Source organism: Triturus cristatus, chromosome 5_2 (genome assembly GCF_964204655.1).
Source record: "Triturus cristatus chromosome 5_2, aTriCri1.1, whole genome shotgun sequence".
Classification (NCBI taxonomy): Eukaryota; Metazoa; Chordata; class Amphibia; order Caudata; family Salamandridae; genus Triturus; species Triturus cristatus.
In genome coordinates, this window is record NC_140588.1 from 756,190,618 (window position 1) to 756,213,651 (window position 23,034).

Below are 23,034 nucleotides of genomic sequence, written 5' to 3' on the forward strand. Positions count from 1 at the left end.
CCGGGAACCCTGGGCCGGAAGCAGAGAGCAGTCCCGCCTGGTGGTGGGCGGGGCATAGAGGCGCGCAGCTTGCCGGAGCCTCGCAAGCTCCCTGCCCGCCTTCCCCCGTAGCTGAAAGAGAGGGGGGAGGCAAACGCTGAACCGAGTCCCGGTCCCGAGGAGGGGGACCGGGTGAAGCCAGGCGCAAGCACGGTGCGGGGCTCCCAGGCTCGCAGAGAGCCCCGCGAGTGGCACCGCCGATCTACAGAGCCCGTGTGCTCCAACAGGTGAGAACTTCCCTTGTTGGGGGCGGCCTATTTGTTAAGAGCGCGTGACGCTCCAACCCCGGGGGCATTATTGGTTTCGAGTCCCCCGAGCGGGACTCCAACGGTAAAGGGGGCAGAGTGGTTAAAGAGCCTAGAGGGCTCCAACGTCCCCCGCATTGTTTGTTTTAGAGCGCTAGTGCGCTCCAACGTGACTGAGGCAAATTATTTGTGTAAGAGCCTAGAGAGGCTCCAACGAGGAGGGCAATCTTTGTCTTAGAGCGCTAGGACGCTCCACCTTACGGGGGCAGATTGTTTGTTTAAAAGCCTAGAAGGCTCCTACGTTTGGCCCCCCTCATTTCCTTAAGAGCCAGAGAGGCTCCAACCCAGCATTGCTTGCACAGAGAGCGAGTGCGCTCCACAGTACTTTGGGGCAAGTTCTTTTGCTATATTGGCGCACAATTATTTCAGGAGCCCGTGCGCTCCATGGGGACATGTTATTTTCGAGCCTAGGTGGCTCCAACGTTTTTGGATACTGTTACTTCCCCAGCTGCGCAGCACTTAGTGCCAGCTGCAGCGTTTAGGCCCTGTTCTTGTCCCCAGCTGCCCAGCAAGTAGTGGGCAGCTGCTACATTTAGGTTCTGGTGCGACCTGGACCCTAATGCGATTGAGGTGTTGTTGTGATTCATGCTAATGTGATTGGGTGTTAGGAAATGTACTGTGTATAGCATGTTTTGCGCACCCTGTGTTTTATACCTCTAAATGTGGTCATTTCTGCCTAGGAGGTTGTTTTACCTGTTTAGGGTGATGTTCAGGAGATTATACTTCCCTGTGTGATGTACGCCCCTAGTGTAGTTATACTTAGGTGGTTAGGTCTAATGCGTTAGACTAATGAGAAATTGCATAATGTGTTTATGCCCCTGTGATGGATGCAGGATAGGTTTTATACCTGATTCTAGTGTGATGACGCTGAGGTCATTATTGCGCCAGTAGTTACTGATTGTGCTCTACCGTGATAATTTGTGTTACAGTTAGTATATGTTCTACATGTACAATTGGTGATTTGTGCTGATTCTGACAGTGGTCCATGTGGCCCTGTCCCGTGTAAATAGTCCCTTGTAAAATTCTGCCCAGTGCCAGTTGGCACAGTGTAAATTATGTGATTATCACCTAATGTGTTTATTATAATACAAAGGCTATTCTTTATATATAACCTTGTGTGGAGTTTCCTTTGTGGTGGGCCTAGGGTGTTGTTGCTGTGTGCGCGCGCAAACGCTTTACACATTGCCTCCGGAATAAGCCTGACTGCTCGTGCCAAGCTACCAAGGGGGTGAGCAGGGGTTATCTTTGGCGTGTAACTCCCCAGCCCTGACTAGAGTGGTGGTTTCTGCCTGGCTTTGGCGCAAGCCCTACCCAACCAGAAATCCCATTTCTAACACATAGTTACCCCCACTTTTTGCCTGGTGTCAGTGTATTTTGGCTGTAGTTCACTGGGATCCAGCTCACCAGGACCCCAGTGACAGTCCTCTCTTCTCCAAATTGACTGGTAAGTACTTTGTACACCCCACAATGGATATGCTGGTGAACCCCTGTAAGTCACTGGTATATGGTACGGAGGTACCCAGGCACTGGTACACCACAGATCTCCCATGGGCGGCAGCAGCATGTATTATGCCACACATGAGAGCTCATTCAAACTGTGTCTGCAAAGCTGCTATTCAGTCTGCCTGAAATGGTGCATGCACCTTTAACTTTAGATATAAGGTTTTCCTTATATCCCAGTCACTGCACTTAAGACCTATAAGTCACCCCATGGTAAGCCTTACAGCCAACAGTTAGGGTGCATGGTTCTAAGTGTGTGGGTATCTCTGCATGAGAAGAGGTACCCCTACAAACCCTGAACGCCATTCTCTCGTCTTTGTAAGTGCGGGGAAACCATTTTAAGATATGTAGTGGACACTGGCAACTCAAGATGACCGCCTACATATTGGCTTCTCTGAATCTGGTCATTTTTAGTATCAAACATGTTGGAATCATGGAACTGCACCCATTCCAGAGCTAGTTGCATGAAACCATGTACGGAGGGGGTTCGTTAGAGGACCCCCAGTACCTACCTGTGTAGCCTTGCAGGGTCTGCCTGCCAGTTCATGCAGCAGCTGACCCCAGACAGTGTTCTGCCACTTGCTAATGAGCTTAACTCAAGCAGGAGAAGGCAGAACACAGGATGTCCTGTAGAGGAAAGGTGTGACCACCTCTCCTTTAGAATTAGGTAGGGTGGGGGTGCCTGCAAGGGCGTACAGACTGCATTGAAGTGCAAATTTGGTGCCCTCCTTGCATAAACCAGTTTCCACCAGTACAGGAGCTCTTGGCACACGTTCTGGCACAAACCTACACAAAGGACAGGGGAGTGACCACCCCCCTGTCTAGCTCCTCCCCTGAAAGGAGCCCAGAGCTTCTCCAGGTGGCCGCTTGATTCTGCCATCTTGAATCTTGGCCCTGGCAGTATCTGACTGGTTAGGTCCTCAGAGTAACGTCCCTGCCCCCCTCTGATAGGTGGGTCACCGTAGAAGGTGTCCTTCCCCCTTTTAGGGTTACTTAAGGGCTCCTCTGAGAGTGGGTCCTTAGATTCGTCCAGACTGAATCTTGAAGAACCGGGTGGCTGTCGTCTTAAGATCATCTGAAGACTCTTCTGCTACTGGACAATGGAACTCTGCTGCTGGATCAAGCCAGGAACCAAGACAAGACTGCTACTGGTGAAAAGACTCCTACTGCAACTTCATCTCTGTGAACTTCCAAATGTCTGCAACTCCATCCCCAGAGTCTTTCATGACTCTATATGCATCTAAGCAAGAAGGAATCTCCTTTGGAGTGAAGGAGTCACTTCCCTGCATCCGCAGGCACCTCAACGTTGAGAACTGGTTTGCTGATCCTGCTGTTCCACAGACACCTCCTGGCTCTGCAACACAGGCGGTGGTTTGTTGTCTCCCCAAAGGCTTAACCGGCCTTCCCTGCAACTTGGGGTACTGTAATTCCTCTCCAATCGACCTGAACTGCATCCCTTTGCCCTGTGTCTGATTGCCGTTGCCAAGACTTGTCCGCTCTCCTCAATAAAGGTCTTCGAGCTCCAAGAAGCCCCAGTCTCAAGCATCGCACAGCTTGGGGGTTGCATCCCCTGCGACGTCTGCGTCTATCTTCTATGTGCTGCTGAGGCCTCCCTGAGACTCCCTGTACCTGCTGTCAGAGGATCCTCCTGTGGTCTCCATCGACTACTGTTGCCTCTCTTGCATGCTGAAGCCCAGTCCTTACTTACCCTTGTTGGGTTAGTCCCACAGACCTTGCTGGTCTGCAACCAAGCATTGTTTCCTGCAACCCGCCTGCTGCATTTGCCAAGGCTTGTTGGTGGTCTTGTCGGCCACTGACCCTTCTGCATTCTTCAACCATTGTGGGACAGCTCGTGGACGGCTCCTGAATCGTCGCCTGGGCTTCACAACTGCTTCTTCAAGACCTCCTGGACATTTCTGGGTGGTTTGGACTCTGTCCCCTCTGCTTTCAGCTACTTCGTGTCCAGAATCCACGTTTGGGTTCCACCGGCCTGGTCCACAATATGTAACCGCCGGACTACCAAGATCCTTAACTGACATCAACAGGCAGTTCTGACACCACTTCACACCTATGCACCTAGACTCCCTGGTGTAGGTATCTTGGTTCCCCGGGTACCCACAGGTGAGGTGGCTCTCTAACCTTCCTTGGTCCAACTGGTTTCCTCTGGGTCTTTTGGGAAAGGTCCTGAAACAGTAAAATCCTAACTGTGACTTTCTCCGTGCTATACTGTGGACATTAGACCCTTGTAACACCTCTGCACCAAGACTGTCAGGTGGGTCACTAGTAACTTACATTTGGTGGTTCTGTGCTTCCCCTGGCTTCTTTATCCTTGGGTATCAGCCCTGTTTGGTTACTAACCCGGTATTTGTAAAGCGCACACTAATCACCCCTAAGGGTCTCAAGGCGCTGGGGGCCATCGGGGAGATTAAGTGAGCTATTGCCCAGAGTCACATGATTCTGAGCTGATCTGCCTCCAGCGCTGGGGATCGAACCATGAGCCCTGTGCTCCAGAGTCAGACATCGAGTCCGCTGCGCAACACCTCTCCCACTACTCACCTCACATCCCCATTTTTTTAGTATATGGTTTGGTCCCCCCCATAAGGCCTATGTGTTTTCCTATGCTTGCCTACCTGTTTTAAAGTTTGTGTTTGTGTGTACTGACTTCTCCGGGTAGGAGATATACTAAGTAGTTCTTAGTGTTGTGTTTAATAAATACAGACATGTTTATCTAACACTGGTGTGGTTCTTTCTTGTCTGTAAGCTTACTGAGTAACTATAGTGGTAAATACACCCGCTTTACACCCTCCTGGATAAGCCTTCGCTGCTCCCAACAGCTACCCCTTGAGAGCTTTAGTTAACAGAGACCATTACAACCATCACTAAGGGTTGCCTGGACTCAGTGAAGGGTGCCTCACCAATATGCAAGGGTATAAATAAAACAACTGTTCTAGTAATTGCTTAAATGTCAGTATTCCTAACAAAATGTACCTTACACAATAGTATGCTTAAATGTAAGAATGCAAAAAACTTGGACTTTGCACAGGAATAATCAACACCCGCACCCTAATGCACACAAATATACATTTCTCTGCACTGTTGTTTGAGCAGGAGTGTATTATGGTTATGATAATGACAATAACCATGGTCCATTTCAGATGTTTTTAATTCTTAGATATCATCCTAACGTTCTTTAATGTAAATCTGTCTCATATTTTGTGTTGAAGGTCTTTTTCCCCCCAAATCAGTTATGAAGAGTTCCACTAAAATACCTTTATTGATTAAAGGTAGTGTTTTATGGACATACACACATAAGTGTACAAACTAAAGATCCTCGTATGGGACAAAACTTGTAAGAGGTTGCACATAATTTGAGCAATCATGAAACAAGACTTTGGTGTTGAAGAGAACACATGTTTCAAAAAGACTGGAAACACCAAGTTAAGTCATAATGAGAATATTTATAGTAGGGAAAAAAAAAAATCAATCACCCGTCTCAAAGTACTGAATACTTAATGTTAAAATTAAAAACCACGATAGTTGAAATGTGATTTACCTTTGTGCAAATCATTTTTGCTTCCTATTAGGTGATTGTCATTTTTCAGCAACTGATCTCTTGCCGATTCGGACACCTGAGAGTGAAGGCTGATTGTATCATCATCAGAAGGCTGAAAAAATATGTGCATAATTACAACACAGGTAACAACATTTTAATGGTAGCTAACACTCATGATAAGAACAAACAATGATGTAAAGTAACTATAGTTACTCCAAGTTATATTTTGATGAAGCATACACAGGTAGTGACTCAGAAAGGGTGAGTGAGGGGGCTAAGCTACATCCAGGGTCTCTCCAGAGATGGCCAGTCAGCCGGACTTACAGCAGGCGCCCACAAGATCCGAGATCAGCCAACCCTGTATAGGCTAACCCAAGACATGCTTGTGTGGGATTCTCAACAGACTAACAAGGCCAAAACGCGATCATCTTGTAAAGGAGGTACATGAATGGAGCCCTTAGGAAAGAATCTGTAAATAGTTGGAAAACGCAAATCTATACCAAACTCTTTTTTAACTGAAATCAATATAACACCTTGGTCTGAAAAATGTATGACCCTCCCAGAGGATGCAGGGTCTATTACTTTTATTTATTTTATCTTTTTACATTTAGGGCATTTGTAAAATGCAAACCTGGCCTAAGGAGGCAGCAGAGTGTTGTACAGAGCAATGGGTACACAGACAAGCATTTGCAATGCAATAGGTCTCGTATTCATGCGAGTTTGACCTATTGGCATTGTAAATGACAATGCCTTTTATTTATGTTTTGGGTTTTAAAACATAAATAAAAGGTATTGTCATTTACAATACTAATAGCTTAAACTCTCGGAAATGTGAGACCTACGGCATTCCAATAAAGGGCCTACTCGACCGCTTGTTATATTGTAAATATCAGCGGAAGAGAATGGCCTACGACGTCTTCAAGGTAGTGATAAATAGTGCAGTGACGAAGATGGGTAAGTGTTGTAAATTACTCAGACACAAAGTGTGAAGTGAGAGTTACATATGATCCGAGCTATAAACACTAACAAAGCACTCCAACACCTTTTGCTCTGTGATTACACTGTCGCGGCGCAGGAGGAAGAGCGCTCTATTTCCTGCCCTCTCTGTGATGTGAGTGTGCAGTGTGGCATTGCGTAATGTCATTGCTATCTTTGGCCTAATAAAAAACAACACTCCAGCTGTAGTAGGACCCTGGCTTCACCTCCTGGTGCAGGGCGGGCTGTGCTTTATGGCAGGCATGGAGGGAGAGAGGGATGGTCTCGGCTGCAGTTCCGGCCTCGTACAGTGCGCCTGCTATTACTAGTGAGCGAGAGGCACTGAGGTGATGGTACTGGTATTGGTGGTGGTGGTGGTACTGGTGGTATTGGTGGTGGTGGTATTGGTGGTGGTGGTGGCATTGGTGGTGGTGGTGGTATTGGTGGTGGTGGTATTGGTGGTGGCATTGGTGATGGTGGTATTGGTGGCGGTATTGGTGATGGGGTAATGGTAGTGGGGTATTGGCAGTGGTGGTATTGGTGGTGGTGGTACTGGGTACTGGTATTGTTGGCATTGGTGATGGTATTGGTATTGGTGGTGATGGCGGTATTGGTGGTGGGATTGGGATTGGTGGCGGTATTGGTGGTGGTGGTATTGGTGGTGGTGTTATTGGTATTGGGGGTGGTGGAACTGGTACTGGTGGTGGTATTGGTATTGGTGATGGTATTAGTATTGGTGGTGATATTGGTAGTAGTGGTATTTGTGGTGGTGGTCTTGGTGGCGGTGGTACCGTAATTGGTGGTGATATTGGTGGTATTGGTGTTATTGGAGGTATTGCTGATTGTGGTGGTACTGGTGGTGGGATTGGTGGTGGTGGTGGTGGGATTGGTATTGGTGGTTGTGTTGGTGGTGGTGTTGGTATTGATGGTGGTAGTATATGTGGTGGTATTGGTGTTGTTATTGGTGATGGTAGTGGTGGTATAAGTGGTGGTGGTATTGGTGGTGGTCGTAGTGGTGGTATTGGTAGCAGTATTGGTATTGATGGTGGTGGTACTGGTGGTGGAATTGGTATTGGTGGTGGTTTTGGTGGTGGTATTGATATTGGTGGTGGAATTGGTATTGATGGTGGTATTGGTGTTGGTAATGGTGGTGGTATTGATATTGATGGTAGTGGCATTGGTGGTGGTGGTGGTTTTGCTGGTGGTGGTATTGCTGGTGATGGTGGTATTGGGAGTGGTATTGGTGGTGGTGGTATTGGTGGTACTGATGGTATTGGGGGTGGTATTGGTGATGGTATTGGTATTGTTGGAGGAGGAGGTTTATTTGGTCCGTGAGAAACCTACAGATAGGTCCACCAGAAAGATAATTATTTAAGTAACTTTTTCTTCTGATGGATACTTTTACGTGCAGATTCCTCACCTGTTGAATAGATTTCCAAGCAGTACCTGACCTGGAGGAGCAGAACTGATGATGGTTACAGAAGGAAATCTTGGAGAACATACTGGAAAAAGCGCCTATCCTTATGCACCTCCGAGTACAATGTTTGGCGAAGGTGTGTAGAGGTGCCCACATCTCTGCCTTGAAGATTTATGCAATAGACCTCTTGTTAGTAAAGAAGACGAGGACTTAGAATTGATGCAGTGAGCTCAGATTCCTTCAAGCGGCTTCTTTTCGTAAAGTGCGCAGCACATATTACTTCAAAGGATAGCCCAGCTGTATAATGTATTCTCCTGAGCGCCTTTCCTTTTCAACTACCACTGTAACCTACTAAGTGTTGCTCATCCAGTCTAGTGACTCTAGTACTGTCAAGATAAAAACTGCACACCTGGGGTATAGGTGATGCAGCCACTCCTCCTCCTTTGAGGGATGGGGCAGGGATAGAAGGATGGGAGAGTAATGGACTGACCCAGGAGGAAGAAGATAACCACTTTTGGGAGGAAAGCAGCCCTGGTTTGCAACAGCAGCTTGTTTGGGATAAAGGTTGAACATGGCGGGCAGGCACTCATGGCCCACAGTTCACTGGCCCACCCTGCCGCAGTGATGACCACCAAACATTGTGCCTTTATGGTAAACAAGCATAACTGGCAACTGAGAAGATTCCATCAAAAACATTAAAACAAGATTTTGGTTCTATTGGGAGTTGGAGGGTACAAATTGGGCATCGCCTTAAGGAACATTATCACAATAAGGGATTTGAACAGGGAACTCTCTACTAGGAGACAAAGGTATGCCAACTGTTAGAAATGGGATTTCTGGTTGGCTAGGGCTTGCGCCTAAGCCAGGCAGAAACCACCACTGTAGTCAGGGCAAGGGAGTCCAACACTGAAGATAACCCCTGCTCACCCCTTAGTAGCTTGGCACGAGCAGTCAGGCTTATCCCAGAGGCAATGTGTAAAGCGTTTGCGCAACACACACACAGCAGCAACACACTAGGCACACCACAAAAGAAACTCCACACAAGGTTATATATAAAAATAGCCTTTGTATTATCCAAAACACATTAGAATAGTAATCACACAATATACACTGTGCCAAGTGGCAGTAGGCAATATTTACAGGGGATTATATACACATGACAGGGCCAATTGGGCCACTGTCAGAATCATCACAAAGCACAAAGAGTAAATGTAGAACACAAACAGTAATTACTGGCAAAATACTGTACTAAGCATTATATCCTGCAACATAAATCACATTATGCCATCAGCATCACCTTAGGCGTTAAACACATTATGCGCCAACCTTAGAAGTATAAATCACATGAGGCAATAAGCAGCAGCAGCATAAACACAGTATGCAATAACCCCATGAGAATCAACATCAGAGGCATAAATCATAGAGCATAAAACACATTAGTCATAGGCACTCCATAAATAACATTAGGGGCTGGCGCCCTACCAACCTACAACTGACCCCCTGGCCAACTGGCCTTCTCTAGGGCTCAAATGCCCTATGTCCAAATGTCAGGGCTTGGCTGCCAATAAAGCAACATCAAAGTGCGCAATTGCGCTGGGGCAGGGCAGGAGTGTACCTAACTACTTTTTCATCAGAATGAATAAAAATGCACCCAATACATAGTAGCACTGGCACTACTGTGCCCTCTGGACCCCCATTGGGGTTCTTCCAATCAACTGTGACAAAACATTGCAGCTGCCGCTACGGCGGTACAGCTGTGAACACCACCAAAAAGAGGCATGGGCACCACTGTGTCCTCTGGACCCCCACTGGGGCCCTAAAAACAATGTGCCCCACGTTGGAGCAGTCCGCTCTCCTGCGGGTCCGCTCAGGACAACAGGCACCGTAAGGGGCCATCAATGCACAACATAGAGCCCCCACTCACCGGGGCTCTGCAGGCTCTTCTATGGTCGTGGTAGCCTGGGGAGCCCGCGAGGCTCCCGCATCCCTGGCCTTCACCCGGTCCCTCTCCTGGGACACGCGGCTTCGGAGGGCAGCCCACGAGGCTCTGGACGGCACCTGCGGCGCGTGGGACTTCCTCTGCCTGTCCTCCGGACGCTCCTGAGCACCGCCTACAGTCAGGCGGACTCTGCCTAGCTTCCGGGTCGGGCCGGCAGCAATGAGGGGTGGGCTCCAGCTTCAATTAAGACCAAAATGAGAGGTGGGCACCCGCTGTAAATCACGAACGTGGAGTGGGCACCCGCTTTGGTCAGTAAAAACGCGGTGTGGGCATCCGCTGGCAAGACACGCATAAAGCGGGGTAGGCTCCCGCTCCGTTGGGCCAAAATGCATGGGAATCCCCACGTCGGGATTCCCTCTCCAGGCATCGCAGCTCAGCGCTGCAAGGCCCCAGCACTCTCCCGACCTGGGAGAGAAACCAAAGCTCTCTCCAGAATAAAAAGAGAAGCGCTCACAAGGCGCTAGAATCCAAAGGCCAGGGCAAGAACAAGCACACACCTCATGGGGTCACAGCCCCTATATTTATATTGCATCTTTGCTTTGTCTGCCCTGCACAGGGCTTGGGGGAACCAGCCAAAACTGGTTCATTGGGGAATTGGAGCACTTTGTTTACAAGGCTCCTCTTCCCCTTTGTCAGGTGGGGGCTCGTCATCAGACACTCCACAGGGGGGCGGCGCCAGCATTGTACAGGCTAGGCACAGACCTATTCAGGGACCAGGGACTTCTCCTCCCACTACTCCAAATGTAGATGTTCCATTCAGCCTAGTGCTGACTCACCCTGACTCCTGGAGCCACACACACCTCACCAGCACCTGTCACTCAGAAGCCAGACATGCAATTCACATCAGGCAGGCAGACACATAGCACACTGAAATTCCAACTTCTAAAAGTGGCATTTCTAAAATAGTTATAATAAATCTGCGCACACCATTGCGCAGCATTTATTATTACCATTCCAAATATACCAAACTTGACCAAGCTGCTCCTCTCATACCAGGAATTATCACTGAAACACTTATCAGGGAATCCCCAATGCATTCCTATGGGAGGGCAGCCTCAAAGTAGTGAGAAACCAAAATGGCTGCTTGTCACTACCAGGACATGTCACACACTTAAGGTACATGTCCTACCTTTTACCTACAATGCACCCTGCCCATAGGGCTAGCTAGGACCTACTTTAGGGGTGACTGACATGCAGTAAAAGGGGGGGTCACAGATATGGCACACACTTTAGGTGCCACGTCACAGAGGCAGTAACACTGTGAGCACAGGCCCTGCAATTACAGAGGCCAGAGATAGGTTTGAAAGGCAACTTTGGTGGGTAGCGCAATCAGCGCTGCAAGCCCCCCAGTAGTATTTAAGTTACCAGCCCTGGGTATATGAGATACCACTTTACAAGGGACTGACAGGTACATTTAATAGGCCAAACAGGTGTAGACCTATCTTACCATATTTCTCACAGAGAGCACACGCACTTTATTACACTGGACAGCAGTGTTAAAGTGCCCAGGGTTCTAAAACCACCAACACCATGTCAGAGAAAAGACTAGGAGAAAGGCAAAAAGTTTAGGCATGACCCTGCAAAAAGGGTCAAGTCCAACACCAACAATACAGCCACATGGTTGACTGCACACCATGAAACAAGACTGTTCCATCTCCCAGAATAAACAGATTTGGTCAAGGGTGAGGAGTTTACAGAATGAAATCCATCACCTCCAGGGGTAGCTGAAAGAAGCTTAGATATCCCTGCTCAATATCCAAGTATAAAGGTGGAGGCCTCAGAGACTGGGGTGTAGCACCATCCCCTCAAATGCAACTGAGGAGTGTGCTGTTTGTCAAAGATGTCCATAACAACGAAGACTCCACTCGAAATCGGTAAAACGCTGGCTCAAGATGTTGACTCTGATATTCAGAGACACCGCTGGGTGATTAATTGTTAACCATACCCTTTGATAGCCTCACTGCTTCTGGATGGAAATATAAGAAATTGGAATAACTAGACGTTCTGTAGATGGGTGAGTGGACAAAAAGGGTGGATCGCCTGGTGAAGGCCGATAGCATCATGCTACTAGTCTATTTGCTGCCCGCATTTAAGTGGTCTTCTCTCTACCAGGACTAGTTCCAAGACTAATTCCAATAAGGCATCATTGAAAGGGAGCAAACTCTCCAGAGCTATCTGTTGACAGAAGGAGGACTGCTGTGAGGACATACGTCTTGATGTCCATGGAGGGAAGTGGCAAGCATAGCACCTGCACAGCTTTCTTCATTACTGTGTGTAAGGATGTGACTTCTGGGATCAAGGGAACTACATTTCTGGGGAGATATTCAGACCACTGGCTGAGGAGATGTCAACAAATTCAGTGAGATGATCAGAGGCTTACCCCATCCCATATAGGTCGAAGGAATAAGAATTAGAGCCGTAGAGCTCATGGATTATTTAGTCACAGGACATGCTTTCATGGCGATATGCCTCTTCCTTCAAAAGTATTTCGGCCTCACTTCTGGATTTGTGCTGTGGCACTGGTCCAGCTACGAGGGGATCTAATGCAGCCTGGAGGTGTGGAGTCCAACAAAGGTGGACTGGATGATCATGGGATAATTCTTGGCATAGAGGCATCTGTGGAAAACTCCTGGCACTGGCATAAAGTTATAGCACAGGGGCACCGATGCACAAAAAAGGGTGGTGCTCACAAATTGAAGGTTATTTTTCACATAAAGGAGGACAACCATGGCATACTGGAGGGGGGCATTCATGACACAATGCTGGCCTTGAGATAATTTTTTACATAAGAGTCACCCAATTCCAGCAGCGGTATAGTGTATATAATTTTTTTGACTAAAAGGGCACCCATGACAATATACTAAACCTGGAAAAATCGAGGTAATTTTAAACATACGGGGGTATCCTAAGCAAATTCTGGTAAAAATGACATCACCACTGGAGGAGAGTCAGGTTAAATTGGCCTGCCACACCATGAAAGTTGATTATTTAATAAGTGCTTTTTCAGAGCCTGAGGCTTTTTAGCAAATTTAAAATGCACTTTCTTGTCCAATTTTCTCAAACTTTTTCTTGTGGGGAGAACCCTCAGAAATCTCCCTAGAAGATGTCGGGCTCACTCACTACAATTCAGGGCAAGTATTACGTCGCACCACTTTAAATAATACCCAGCTCTCACTCCAAGATCAGAAGTTAAACAGTACCTTGATGAGCACTGTTTACTTTCTGTAGCTGCCACTGAGACTAGAACATCACGTTAGGTAAAATTAATAAATTCAGCAGTGCAATGTGCATTCTTCTGATTAAATAAAAAATGAACTGAAAATTAACATTTTTAAACAAATTGATGCCAAATGAAGTGTCTGACTGAAATCTTCACCTCTGTGCTTCACACAAATAATATAGCCTTTAAAATATCTTAAATCAAAACGTACTAACAGTAAGGAATAAATTAGGCCAGTGATATCAATCAATCAATCAAGGTACTTGTAAAGCGTGCTACACACCCGTGAGGGTCTCAAGACGCTATGGGGAGATTGGGGGGGTGGGGGGGAGGGTGCCGCTACTGCTCGAAGAGCCAGGTCTTGAGGAGCCTTCTGAAGGTGAGTAGGTCTTGGGTGGGTCGGCATGGTGTTCCAGGTCTTGGGGGCGAGGTAAGAGAAGGATCTGCCGCCGGAGGTCTTTCGTTGGATGCGGGGGACCGTGGCGATTGCGAGGTTCGCGGAGCTGGCGGGTGGGGGTGTAGAAGTTGAGTCTGCTGTTCAGGTAGGCTGGTCCGGCGTTGTGGAGTGCTTTGTGTGAGTGGGTGAGGATCTTGAAGGTGATACTCTTGTCAACGGGGAGCCAGTGCAGGTCTCTCAGGTGGCTGCGGCGGGGCACGTTGAGGATCAGTCGGGCGGAGGCGTTTTGGATGCGTTATAGTCGACGCATGTGTTTGGCTGGGATTCCTGCTTAGAGTGCGTTGCCGTAGTCTAGCCTGCTGCTGACGAGGGCCTGCGTTACCGTTCTTCTTGTTTCGGTCGGGATCCACTTGTAGATCCTGCGGAGCATGCGGAGGGTGTTGTAGCAGGAGGAGGAGACGGCGTTGACCTGCTTCGCCATGGAGAGGGAGGAGTCAAGACGAATCCTAGGTTGCGTGCGTGGTCGGTGGGTGTCGGCGCTGTCCCCAGCGTGGTCGGCCACCACGAGTCGTCCCAGGCTGAGGGGGTGGGTCCGATTATGAGGACCTCCGTTTTGTCCGAGTTCAGTTTCAGACGGCTGCTCCTCATCCAGTCGGCGACGGCCTTCATGCCTTCGTGGAGGTTGGTTTTGGCGGTGTACGGGTCCTTGGTGAGGGAGAGGATGAGCTGGGTGTCGTCGGCGTAGGAGATGATGTTATCGTCGTGCTGGCGGGCCACTTGTGCGAGGGGGGCCATGTAGACGTTGAACAGCGTCGGGCTGAGGGATGAACCCTGAGGGACGCCGCAGATGATGTCGGTGGTTTCGAACGGAAGGGTGGGAGGCGTACTCTCTGGGTTTTGCCGGAGAGGAAGGACGTGGTCCAGTCGAGGGCCTTCTCTTGGATTCCGGCTCCTTGGAGGCGGGTTTTTAGAGTGCGGTGGCAGACCGTGTCAAAGGCGGCTGACAGGTCCAGGAGGATGAGGGCTGATGTTTCGCCGTTGTCGAGTTGGCGCCTGATGTCGTCTGTGGCGGCGATGAGGGCTGTCTCGGTGCTGTGGTTTCATCTGAATCCGGATTGGGACGGGTCCAAGATGTTGTTGTCTTCGAGGTGGCGGGCCAGCAGCGTGTTGACGATTTTCTCGATGACCTTCACCGGGAACGGGAGCAGGGAGATGGGCCGGAAGTTCTTGAGGTCCTTGTGGTCCGCCTTGGGCTTCTTGAGGAGGGCGTTGACTTCGGCGTGCTTCCAGCTTTCCGGGAATGCCGCTGTTTCGAAGGAAATGTTGATGACCTTCCGTAGTTGGGGTGCGATGGCTGCGTCGGCTTTGTTGAACACGTGGTGTGGGCATGGGTCTGACGGTGATCCTAAGTGGATGGAGTTCATGACCTTGCGTGTATCCTCGTCGTTGACGTTGAGCCAGGAGGTCAGGCAGTTGGTGCGGGTGGTGTTCGTAGGGGTGGGGTCTGGCGTTGTCGGGGTGGTTGTGGTGTTGAAGCTGTCGTGGATGTCAGCGATCTTATGGTGGAAGAAGGTGGCCAGTGAGTTGCACAGTTCTTGTGAGGGCGGGATGTCGTTGGCGTTGGCGCTGGCGCTGGGGTTGGAGAGTTCCTTCACGATGCTGAAGAGCTCTTTGCTGTTGTGTGCGTTGTTATCCAGGTGGTCTTTGAAGGAAGATCTCTTGGTTCGTCTAATGAGGTGGTGATGTCTGCGGGTGGCGTCCTTGTGGGCTGAGTTCGTGGAGCCATTTCTTCTCCAGTTTCCGGCAGGCGCGTTTGGAGGTCAGGAGCTCGTCGGGGAACCAGGTGGCTTTCTTGCTGGCGTGGTTGATGAAGGGTTTCTTGATCGGTGCGAGGGTGTTGGCGCAGTCTTCTATCCACTGCCTGAGGTTGCGGGCGGTGGCGTCTGTGTCGGTGGGGTCGGTTGGTGGGTTCTGGGCTACACCAATTGATATATGTGGACATAACTATTTCTTATTTAAACAAATTTGTTTCTCTCCCTATGATTTAGCAAAACATTTCTCATTGCTGTTGGTAAACTAGGAAATCGGGACTATTGCGGTATAAAGCATGAAGGATCCCAGGGCTGTTTATGGCACTATATCTTCAAGTAATACTTATGGAAACGAGTAATGATCTCCATGAATATCATGGCAGCACCCTAATTCAAGTGTTATCTGAAATAGACATGTTGTGTAATTGCATTTATCATGCATTTCCTGAGGCACTTCAATGGTGTCAATTATTATGATGTCATCGGTGTTAAGTTCTTGTGGCATCATTTCCTAGGACGACTAAGGGTCAATTTTCATATGATGTCACTTCCGCTACCCCTAGCATTTTGGTGAATAGACATCCATTACACTGTGCCTTCTTATCAGTATAAAGGAAAACTCTGATGCATTGCAAAGAGAATATTTACATATTTACAGTGCATTAAAAACATTCTACCAGGCTGACTGACAATGGTATCAACAGACTCTGGCTCGGAGCTCGAGACTTACTTCGGTTGTAGATAGTCGTTTATCTCCGTTATCACTGCCAATGCCTGAGTCGGGGCCATGATTCTTATTGGGGTAAAAGTCTTCCATGCTGTAAGGAAAGGCGGATTCAACAAAACACGGGTTAACTCTCACCTCATGAGGCAACTAAATGCGACACGTGGAGAAGATACACTGTGCAATGCGTTATTTACGCGCGTGCTGCACTCTCTTACACAAACACTAGTCACATCTGAATATTACGGCTGGAGTCTGGCCTTCTAAGAAATACAACTGACTATACAAGTATTTCTGACCTCAACTACTTCAACTACGCACCATCACAATAAAATAAAAGGGGTGCTTTGTGGCGTTTGCCTTATTTAAACCATCTATTGCAACCATACAAGAACAGACATGAGTCAATTTATCGTCAGTATTGCAATTCAGTACGGAGGGTGAAAGGTAATAATGGATAGTGCAGGCTAAATTAGACTGCAAAAAATACGAGATGCACAACTTAGAAGAGACAGAACTTTTAAGAACTGTTTAAGGGACATGAAGCTCTTTAGCAATAACACCTTTTGAGACGCGCCTAGAGCATTGGACGTGTTAACGTCTGGGAGTGACGAACGAGGGCAAGGAGAGAGAAATACAGGCAAGGAGAGAGAAATACAGGCAGGGAGGGAGAAATAGAGACGGGGAGGGAGTAACAGAAACAATATGGAGAAGAAACAGGGACGCCGGGGATAGAAAAAACAAGGACGAGAAAGCGGGAGGAAGGAAAGAGGATAAAGGGAGGGGTTGGTGATGAGTTAAAAAAAAAAAAGAGAACGGGGAGGTGAGAAAAAGAGAAGAAACAGGTACGAGAGGGCAGTTGGGAGATGAAGAAGTAACAGGGCCGGATGAAGAAACAGGGAGGAGCTGGTGATAAATAAAGAAAAAAAGAGCTGTTGCTGGACTGCTTTAAGTACTGATGCCAGAAATAAAATTGACGGGGTTATTTCCGCAGAGGCAAGTCATAAATATGTACAATATGCTCCTTGATGGTGTGGGGGTCGCACAGATCGGCTGGTACCCTAGTGCACCAAACGGTGGGACATTGAGATCTGCTGGTGCTCTCGCGATGCAGATGAGACAAGCACAGATCTGCCAGTGCCCTCCCGGAGCCGCAGCAGGCAGGTTAGGATGAGCTGAGGTGGACTAGCTCTCCCAAGCGCAAGTCATAAGGGCCCATGCAGTGAGCTGAGCGCACTAGGATTAACTTGGAATTCACCTCTTTGGACAAGTAATGCGTCAATGCTCTATGGGAGGGACAAGCACAAGAAGAGAAAGGAAGCCAAGAGCAGCTGACAAATCAAAGGCAAGCAAATAGGAGTGACAGTAAAGCAAACCAGTGGTAAGCAATGGGAGTTCTCTTAGCCCGCTGATAGAAAACAATAGGTCTCGAAGAGACAGCGATTGCGCCGTCTAGACAAGGCTTAAAAGGGCCGGTATCGTGGGCAAATAACAGTTACTTGCAAACTGACTGTTCAATTATAAGTATTATTCCTCACATGAATAAAGCTTACAATGTTTCCCGATACAGGGAGATCTCATAACACTTATAACAATAATGTTTTTATTAGTTAACATATCTGAAAAACACTAGCAAATAAAGGTTTAAACCGTACACATTCTAAACACTATCCTGCAAAAGTGTGTGAGTATTTATAGAATTATAGTTTCACTACAGTCTCACTAGTCCCTTTGTCGGTCATTAAGAGAGGCAGAATCTGGTGTATGTTCAGGGAAAAGACGGTGTATGTGGCGAGAGGCAAGCCTGGGAGGTGGACTAAGGTGTGGGGTCCATGGAATTCCTATCGTGGAAATATCTGCGCTCCGCCTCTGCCGCGAGAGGTCGACGTCGCTTTGTCCCCCTAGCCGCACATTCTGCGTAATTGTGTGTGCTTTGTCCTCTTCTCCGCTGCCCCCCACTACCACCTCCTGTCAAGAGTTATTCCAGATAATGTGGATCTTCCCCCGTCCTGGGGAGCGCACGCTGCTACTTCGGACTCTCATTGCCTTGTTTGTGTGTTATTGTTTGTTTTTTAATAGAAAATATGAAACCGTCCTTTTTGATCGCCCTTGGACTGTAGCCGCGGCCTGTTATATGTGCTCACGAACTTTCGGGAGCTTTTGCTTCTGGCTCATTTGAATGTATGGCGTTGCCTTGCTGGCTCCCGAGCTTTCTAGCGGCCGGCCCTTGTGGTTGTAGGCCCTTGTTTGTATCTTTTTAATATGTAATAAAGGTTTCTTTAAAAACAAAAACAAAAAAAAAAGAGAGGCAGAATCTGAACAAGCACTGACAAAGCCAATGGGTCTGGATACTTTCTAATTTAAAGTGCTTCTTGATTGACGAGTTTGTGTGCGTGGACGGGTGAGTATGAGAAAAAAATAATGGTAGAATGGATATTAAGGAGTGCATGGATCGAGGAACGGGTGAGTGACTGAGGGTAATTAAAGGGTGAGTGCATGAACGGATGAGTGTACATGAGTGAATTTAAGACCGGATGGATGAGTGAGCGCATGGATGGATTTAGAGAGGATACCCCAAACCTGCAGGCTGAGGCCGTAAGCAGCTGTGGTAATAATGTTATATATAAACCAACAATGATGCCACTGCAACCATCAAACCAGGGCTGGGCAGCATCACGCCAAGAATGCGCACATACATATAGAATTACCACCGTTATGCCAGTGCAGCATTTCCAACCCTGTTAGAACACACTTGAAAAATTGATTACTGTCTTATCAAAAACTCAGAAAGGTCAGAACCCCAATGATTTGAAAATCTATTTCCAATTGACCCGTGCAACATTCTCTTGATTAAAACAATTAGCTTTTCCGTTATCACAGAGAGGCATAGCAGGAACACCCTCGGCTTCAGCAGCCACTGGCTAAGGCACGTCCTCTGGCCGACTAAAATGGAAACAAGCATTGCAAGGCCAATAGATCTCGACTGTGAGACCTATTTGCTCTGACGACGATATGTACAGCATGAATGAAAGATTAAACCAAAAAAAATAAAGACAGCACGTGGTCGTGTCATTTTGTAGGCAAGCACATGTATGCTGAATGCATGCGATTGCCTAATGTAACATGGTCAAGTCATAGCTTTTTTATGTTAACAGGGTTTGGGGAAAGTTGGGATCGAAGCAACTTGAAGGACTGGGGGCAGAGAAGCACACAGCCTAGAGAAAGAAACATTGAGTGGTGGGGGAGAAGCACACGGACAAACAAGAGCAAAACGGAGGAGACGGTGGAGCACAGAAGCACACAGGTGCAAAATAGCAACAAGGAGGAGTGCAGGGAGCACAGAGGCACAAAAATGATAGCACCATGGAGGAGACTGGATTGCGACACAGAAGCACATGGGTGAGAAACAGCAATGGGAGTGCAGGTGAGGGACTGCAGAAGAGTGAGAGTATGCCACGCCGAGGGGAGGGGAGAAGAGAAAGTCCCAGAGGGAGACAGCTGAAAAGCACACGCAGTCTTGTAGAGTGCTTGATCACAAAGAAGAAAGTAGCAGTGGATGGAGACAAGTACTCCAGCCATGCTCCAGGGTTGGGACAAACGTAAGAAGAGGAAGTAAAGCCCTTGCAAGTTAACCAATAAGAAGGAAGCAAATGAGACCGACAATAAAGCCAACAAATGGTAATCAATGGGCGGGCTCTAATCCTATTGAAAGCTAACAATACGTCTCACAACAGACGGGTAGATGGGACTTAAAATGCCCTGAACTACCACCATATAATTATTTCCTTTTTCCTAACACACCTACTCACACAAAAAGCACAGCTGTAGTAGCAGAAGTCCACCAAAATTAACCGTTATCACACATTCACACTAGGGAATGCAGTATACCAAAAAGTTGCCATTCTTTTTTCCAAATGTCCATGGCAATGTTAAGGCACATTTTGCATTTATTTAAAACACTTATTTCAGTTAAATAAACTCTTCTACACTCAAAGCGGAATGTGAAAATTCACATCTGGGGTATGCACCAGAGGCCAGTGTTTAGGAACATGAAAAATAAGAAACAGTTCCTTACCTGTAACTCCAGTTCTCTCAAAGGAGTATTTCCATGATAAGTCATAAGCACTTGAATAGTCCCGCCACGTGCGGGGACCCCAGAGCACTACTTTAGATATATCTTTTTAAGTGGGATTTTTCGCCTCTCTTAGGGAAGGCCTGATAAGACACTTAAGAGATAGAGAGACAATAATGCAGCCTAAATAAATAGGCTAAACTGGCCGCATCTTCATCTTGAAGTGAGAAAAGGGAGCCAGTATACTACATTTTGTACCATTTTTGAAGTGTTTAACACAGAAAAATACCTTCACAAAACTCCTTTTTTCATGATAGAGATGAAAGGAGAGGACAGAATAGCCCCATAGGCTGCCATTATATGTCCTAAAAATAGAAGCTGTGCCTTAAAGAATCCAGAGACCACCAGTCTCCCATCATGCACAGCTTTTGGCAGTTAATTCAGTTTTTTTTTTAGGGCAATGAGAAGTGAATGCATGTTTTATGCTATGAATCCCTCTGTCTATTCTACTGGGAAAGAGGTAGGGTTGCTTATGACTTATCATGGAAATACCCCTACGAGAGAACTGGAGTTACAGGTAAGAAACTGTTCCTTCTCTCTTAGGGATTTCCATGTATAGTCATAGACACCTGAATAGACTAGCAAGCCCATCCCTATACAACGCAGTGGAAGAGATGGAAAAAAGGAATGCAGATTTAAGCAAATAGGTTCCTAAGGGAAGCCTGCCCTATTGAGCATCTGCCTTGGCATCCGAGTCCAGGCAGCAGTGTTTAGTGAATGTATTAACTGATTTACAGGTTGCAGCTTTGCATATCTCTGCAATGGGTATATCATTAAGCAAAGCCGCAGTAGCTGCCTTCCCTCTGGTAGAGTGAGCTTCAGGCTTAACAGGTAGAGATTTAATAGCTTTTTGGTAACAGAGTAAGATGCAGGAAACAATCCATCTGGAGATGCACTGCTTGGAAGTCTCTAGACCTGTACGGAGGGAGCCACAGTTTACAAATAACTGGTCAGATCTCCGTAGATCCTTAGTTTTATCCAGATAGAATTTAAAAACCTGTCTAACATTCAGGTAATGAAGAGATCTCTCCACTGGAGTAGATGGATGCTAGAAAAGGGTAAGTAAAGAAATCATCTGATTTACATAAAAATCCAAAACCACCTTAGGGAGGAATTTCGGATGAGTCCTCATGACTACTTTATATGCATGAAACATTTGTATGGCTCTTGACAGCAAAGTGCCTGGATCTCACTAACCCTGCGGGCTGATGTAATAGCCACAAGGAAAGCAGACTTCCAAGACAGATGCTGAAAACACACCTTATGTATGGGTTTAAAAGGTTCCTGCATAAGACAAGAGAGTATCAGAACACATTAAGCTCCCAAGGAGGAGAAGGACATCTAATGGAAGGAAAAACCTTCTTCAAACCCTTCCGAAAAACACTGATGACAGGAATTCTGAAAAAAGAAGTTTGTGAAGGGCATTTAGGGCTGCCAAGTGAACCCTAATGGAAGAAGACTGAATGCCAGATTGTGCCAGATGGAGCAAAAATGAAAGGATGACCTCTTCCTGGCAAGAGGTAGGATCCTCATTCTTCGATGAACATCAAATTCAGAATCTCTTCCATTTAGGAGCATAAGTGGAACGCCGCTTTGCTTCCTTGAGGATGTCCAAGTTTTTAGGTAAGTTCAAGTGTCCATACTGTACTTGCTCTGGAACGTTGCTGCCAAATTCAAAGTGGAGAAGTTGGGGCGCACCATCTGGCCTCTGACCTTTGTTAGCAGATCTGTTCTTTTTTTTTTGGGAACATTTTTATTGAAAAAGTACACATCGCGTCAAGTTGGTCACTATTATGACAAGTACAGTTGTGTTGACATAACACACAAGGCAACACCATTATGCATAGTACATGTATCAAATCGATCATTAAATCCATCACACCAACTTATAAGTTTGCAATCCTCCCCTCCCCCCTACAGAGATGGTGTCCCATGATCAACACATTACCAATTTTTTAGTCACTCAAGTCCGGATCTAAGTCCTCGGGTGGGGGGGCACAAATGTTGCCCCTAAACGTGTTCCACTTTCCCAGACACGCTGCCATTTTCGGGGGCACCCCTATTAATAAAGACCGCCCTTTCCGCCACCATGGCACCGTCTAGGTCGCAACACCACTGCTGGTGAGAGGGGATCGACGGCGCCCCCCAATGTCGCACAATATTCCTCTTTGCAAGTATGAAACCAAGGGTTGCCCATGTTTGCTCTGCATGGTTAAGATCTGTGGATTCCCACACATTAAGCAGGCATCTCCGTGGTTCGGGGGACACGTCGTACCCAGATACCCGGGAGATCGTGGCCATAACCGCCCTCCAGTATTGAGTAATGCAGGGACATTCCCATATGATGCGATAGAAAGTACCCTGGAGACCACAACCCCTCAAGCAGAGCGGTGTATCCGCCCTCCCTATTTTATGTAGTGTGGGTCTTGTGTAGTATGTTCTGTGCAGTATTTTAAGTTGCACAAGCTTTAATCTGGATGGGGTCGCCACTTCCCGCGGGGACGCCAATGCCTCCTGCCAGCCCTGTTCGTCCATTTCCCCCACCTCTGCCTCCTATTTCTCCTTTAGGTTAGTTGTGGGATCCTTCTGGTTGTTAACCAGCTTCCGATATGTTAATGAAATAGCCTTTTTGGTTAGTTGGTCCGTCAGCAAACGATCCTCAAGTGGGGAGGACTCAGGTAAGTCAGCTACCTTAGGTATGGCCTTCGTCACTGCATGCTGTATTTGCATAAACCGATACTGTTCCGTCCCCGCCAGTTGGTATGTCGCCTGCAGCTGCGCGAAAGGGACCACCTTGCCCTTTTTTCATAGGTCGCCGACCCTGGAGATGCCTATGAGGTCACATCTCACGAATCTAGCAGATCTGTTCTTCATTGAAGCCTGAGATGTGGACGGACAGACCGGTGAAGGAGGTCAGTGAACCACCACTGACATGGCCACTCCAGGGCTATGAGTATCATTT

The 23,034-nt window shown here is 47.5% G+C and overlaps 1 protein-coding gene across 3 annotated transcripts in view; it reads right to left on the reverse strand.

The window, feature by feature from the left end:
• Positions 1-23,034, reverse strand: part of LRCH2 (leucine rich repeats and calponin homology domain containing 2) — a 1,103,616-nt gene that overhangs the window by 599,706 nt on the left and 480,876 nt on the right. For all 3 annotated transcript variants that reach the window (XM_085607858.1, XM_085607859.1, XM_085607857.1), the window contains exons 7-8: positions 15,947-16,034; positions 5,398-5,509 (exon numbers count right to left, since the gene is read on the reverse strand). In XM_085607858.1, the coding sequence (XP_085463984.1) occupies positions 5,398-5,509; positions 15,947-16,034 (200 nt within the window). The remainder of the gene's footprint in view (positions 1-5,397; positions 5,510-15,946; positions 16,035-23,034) is intronic.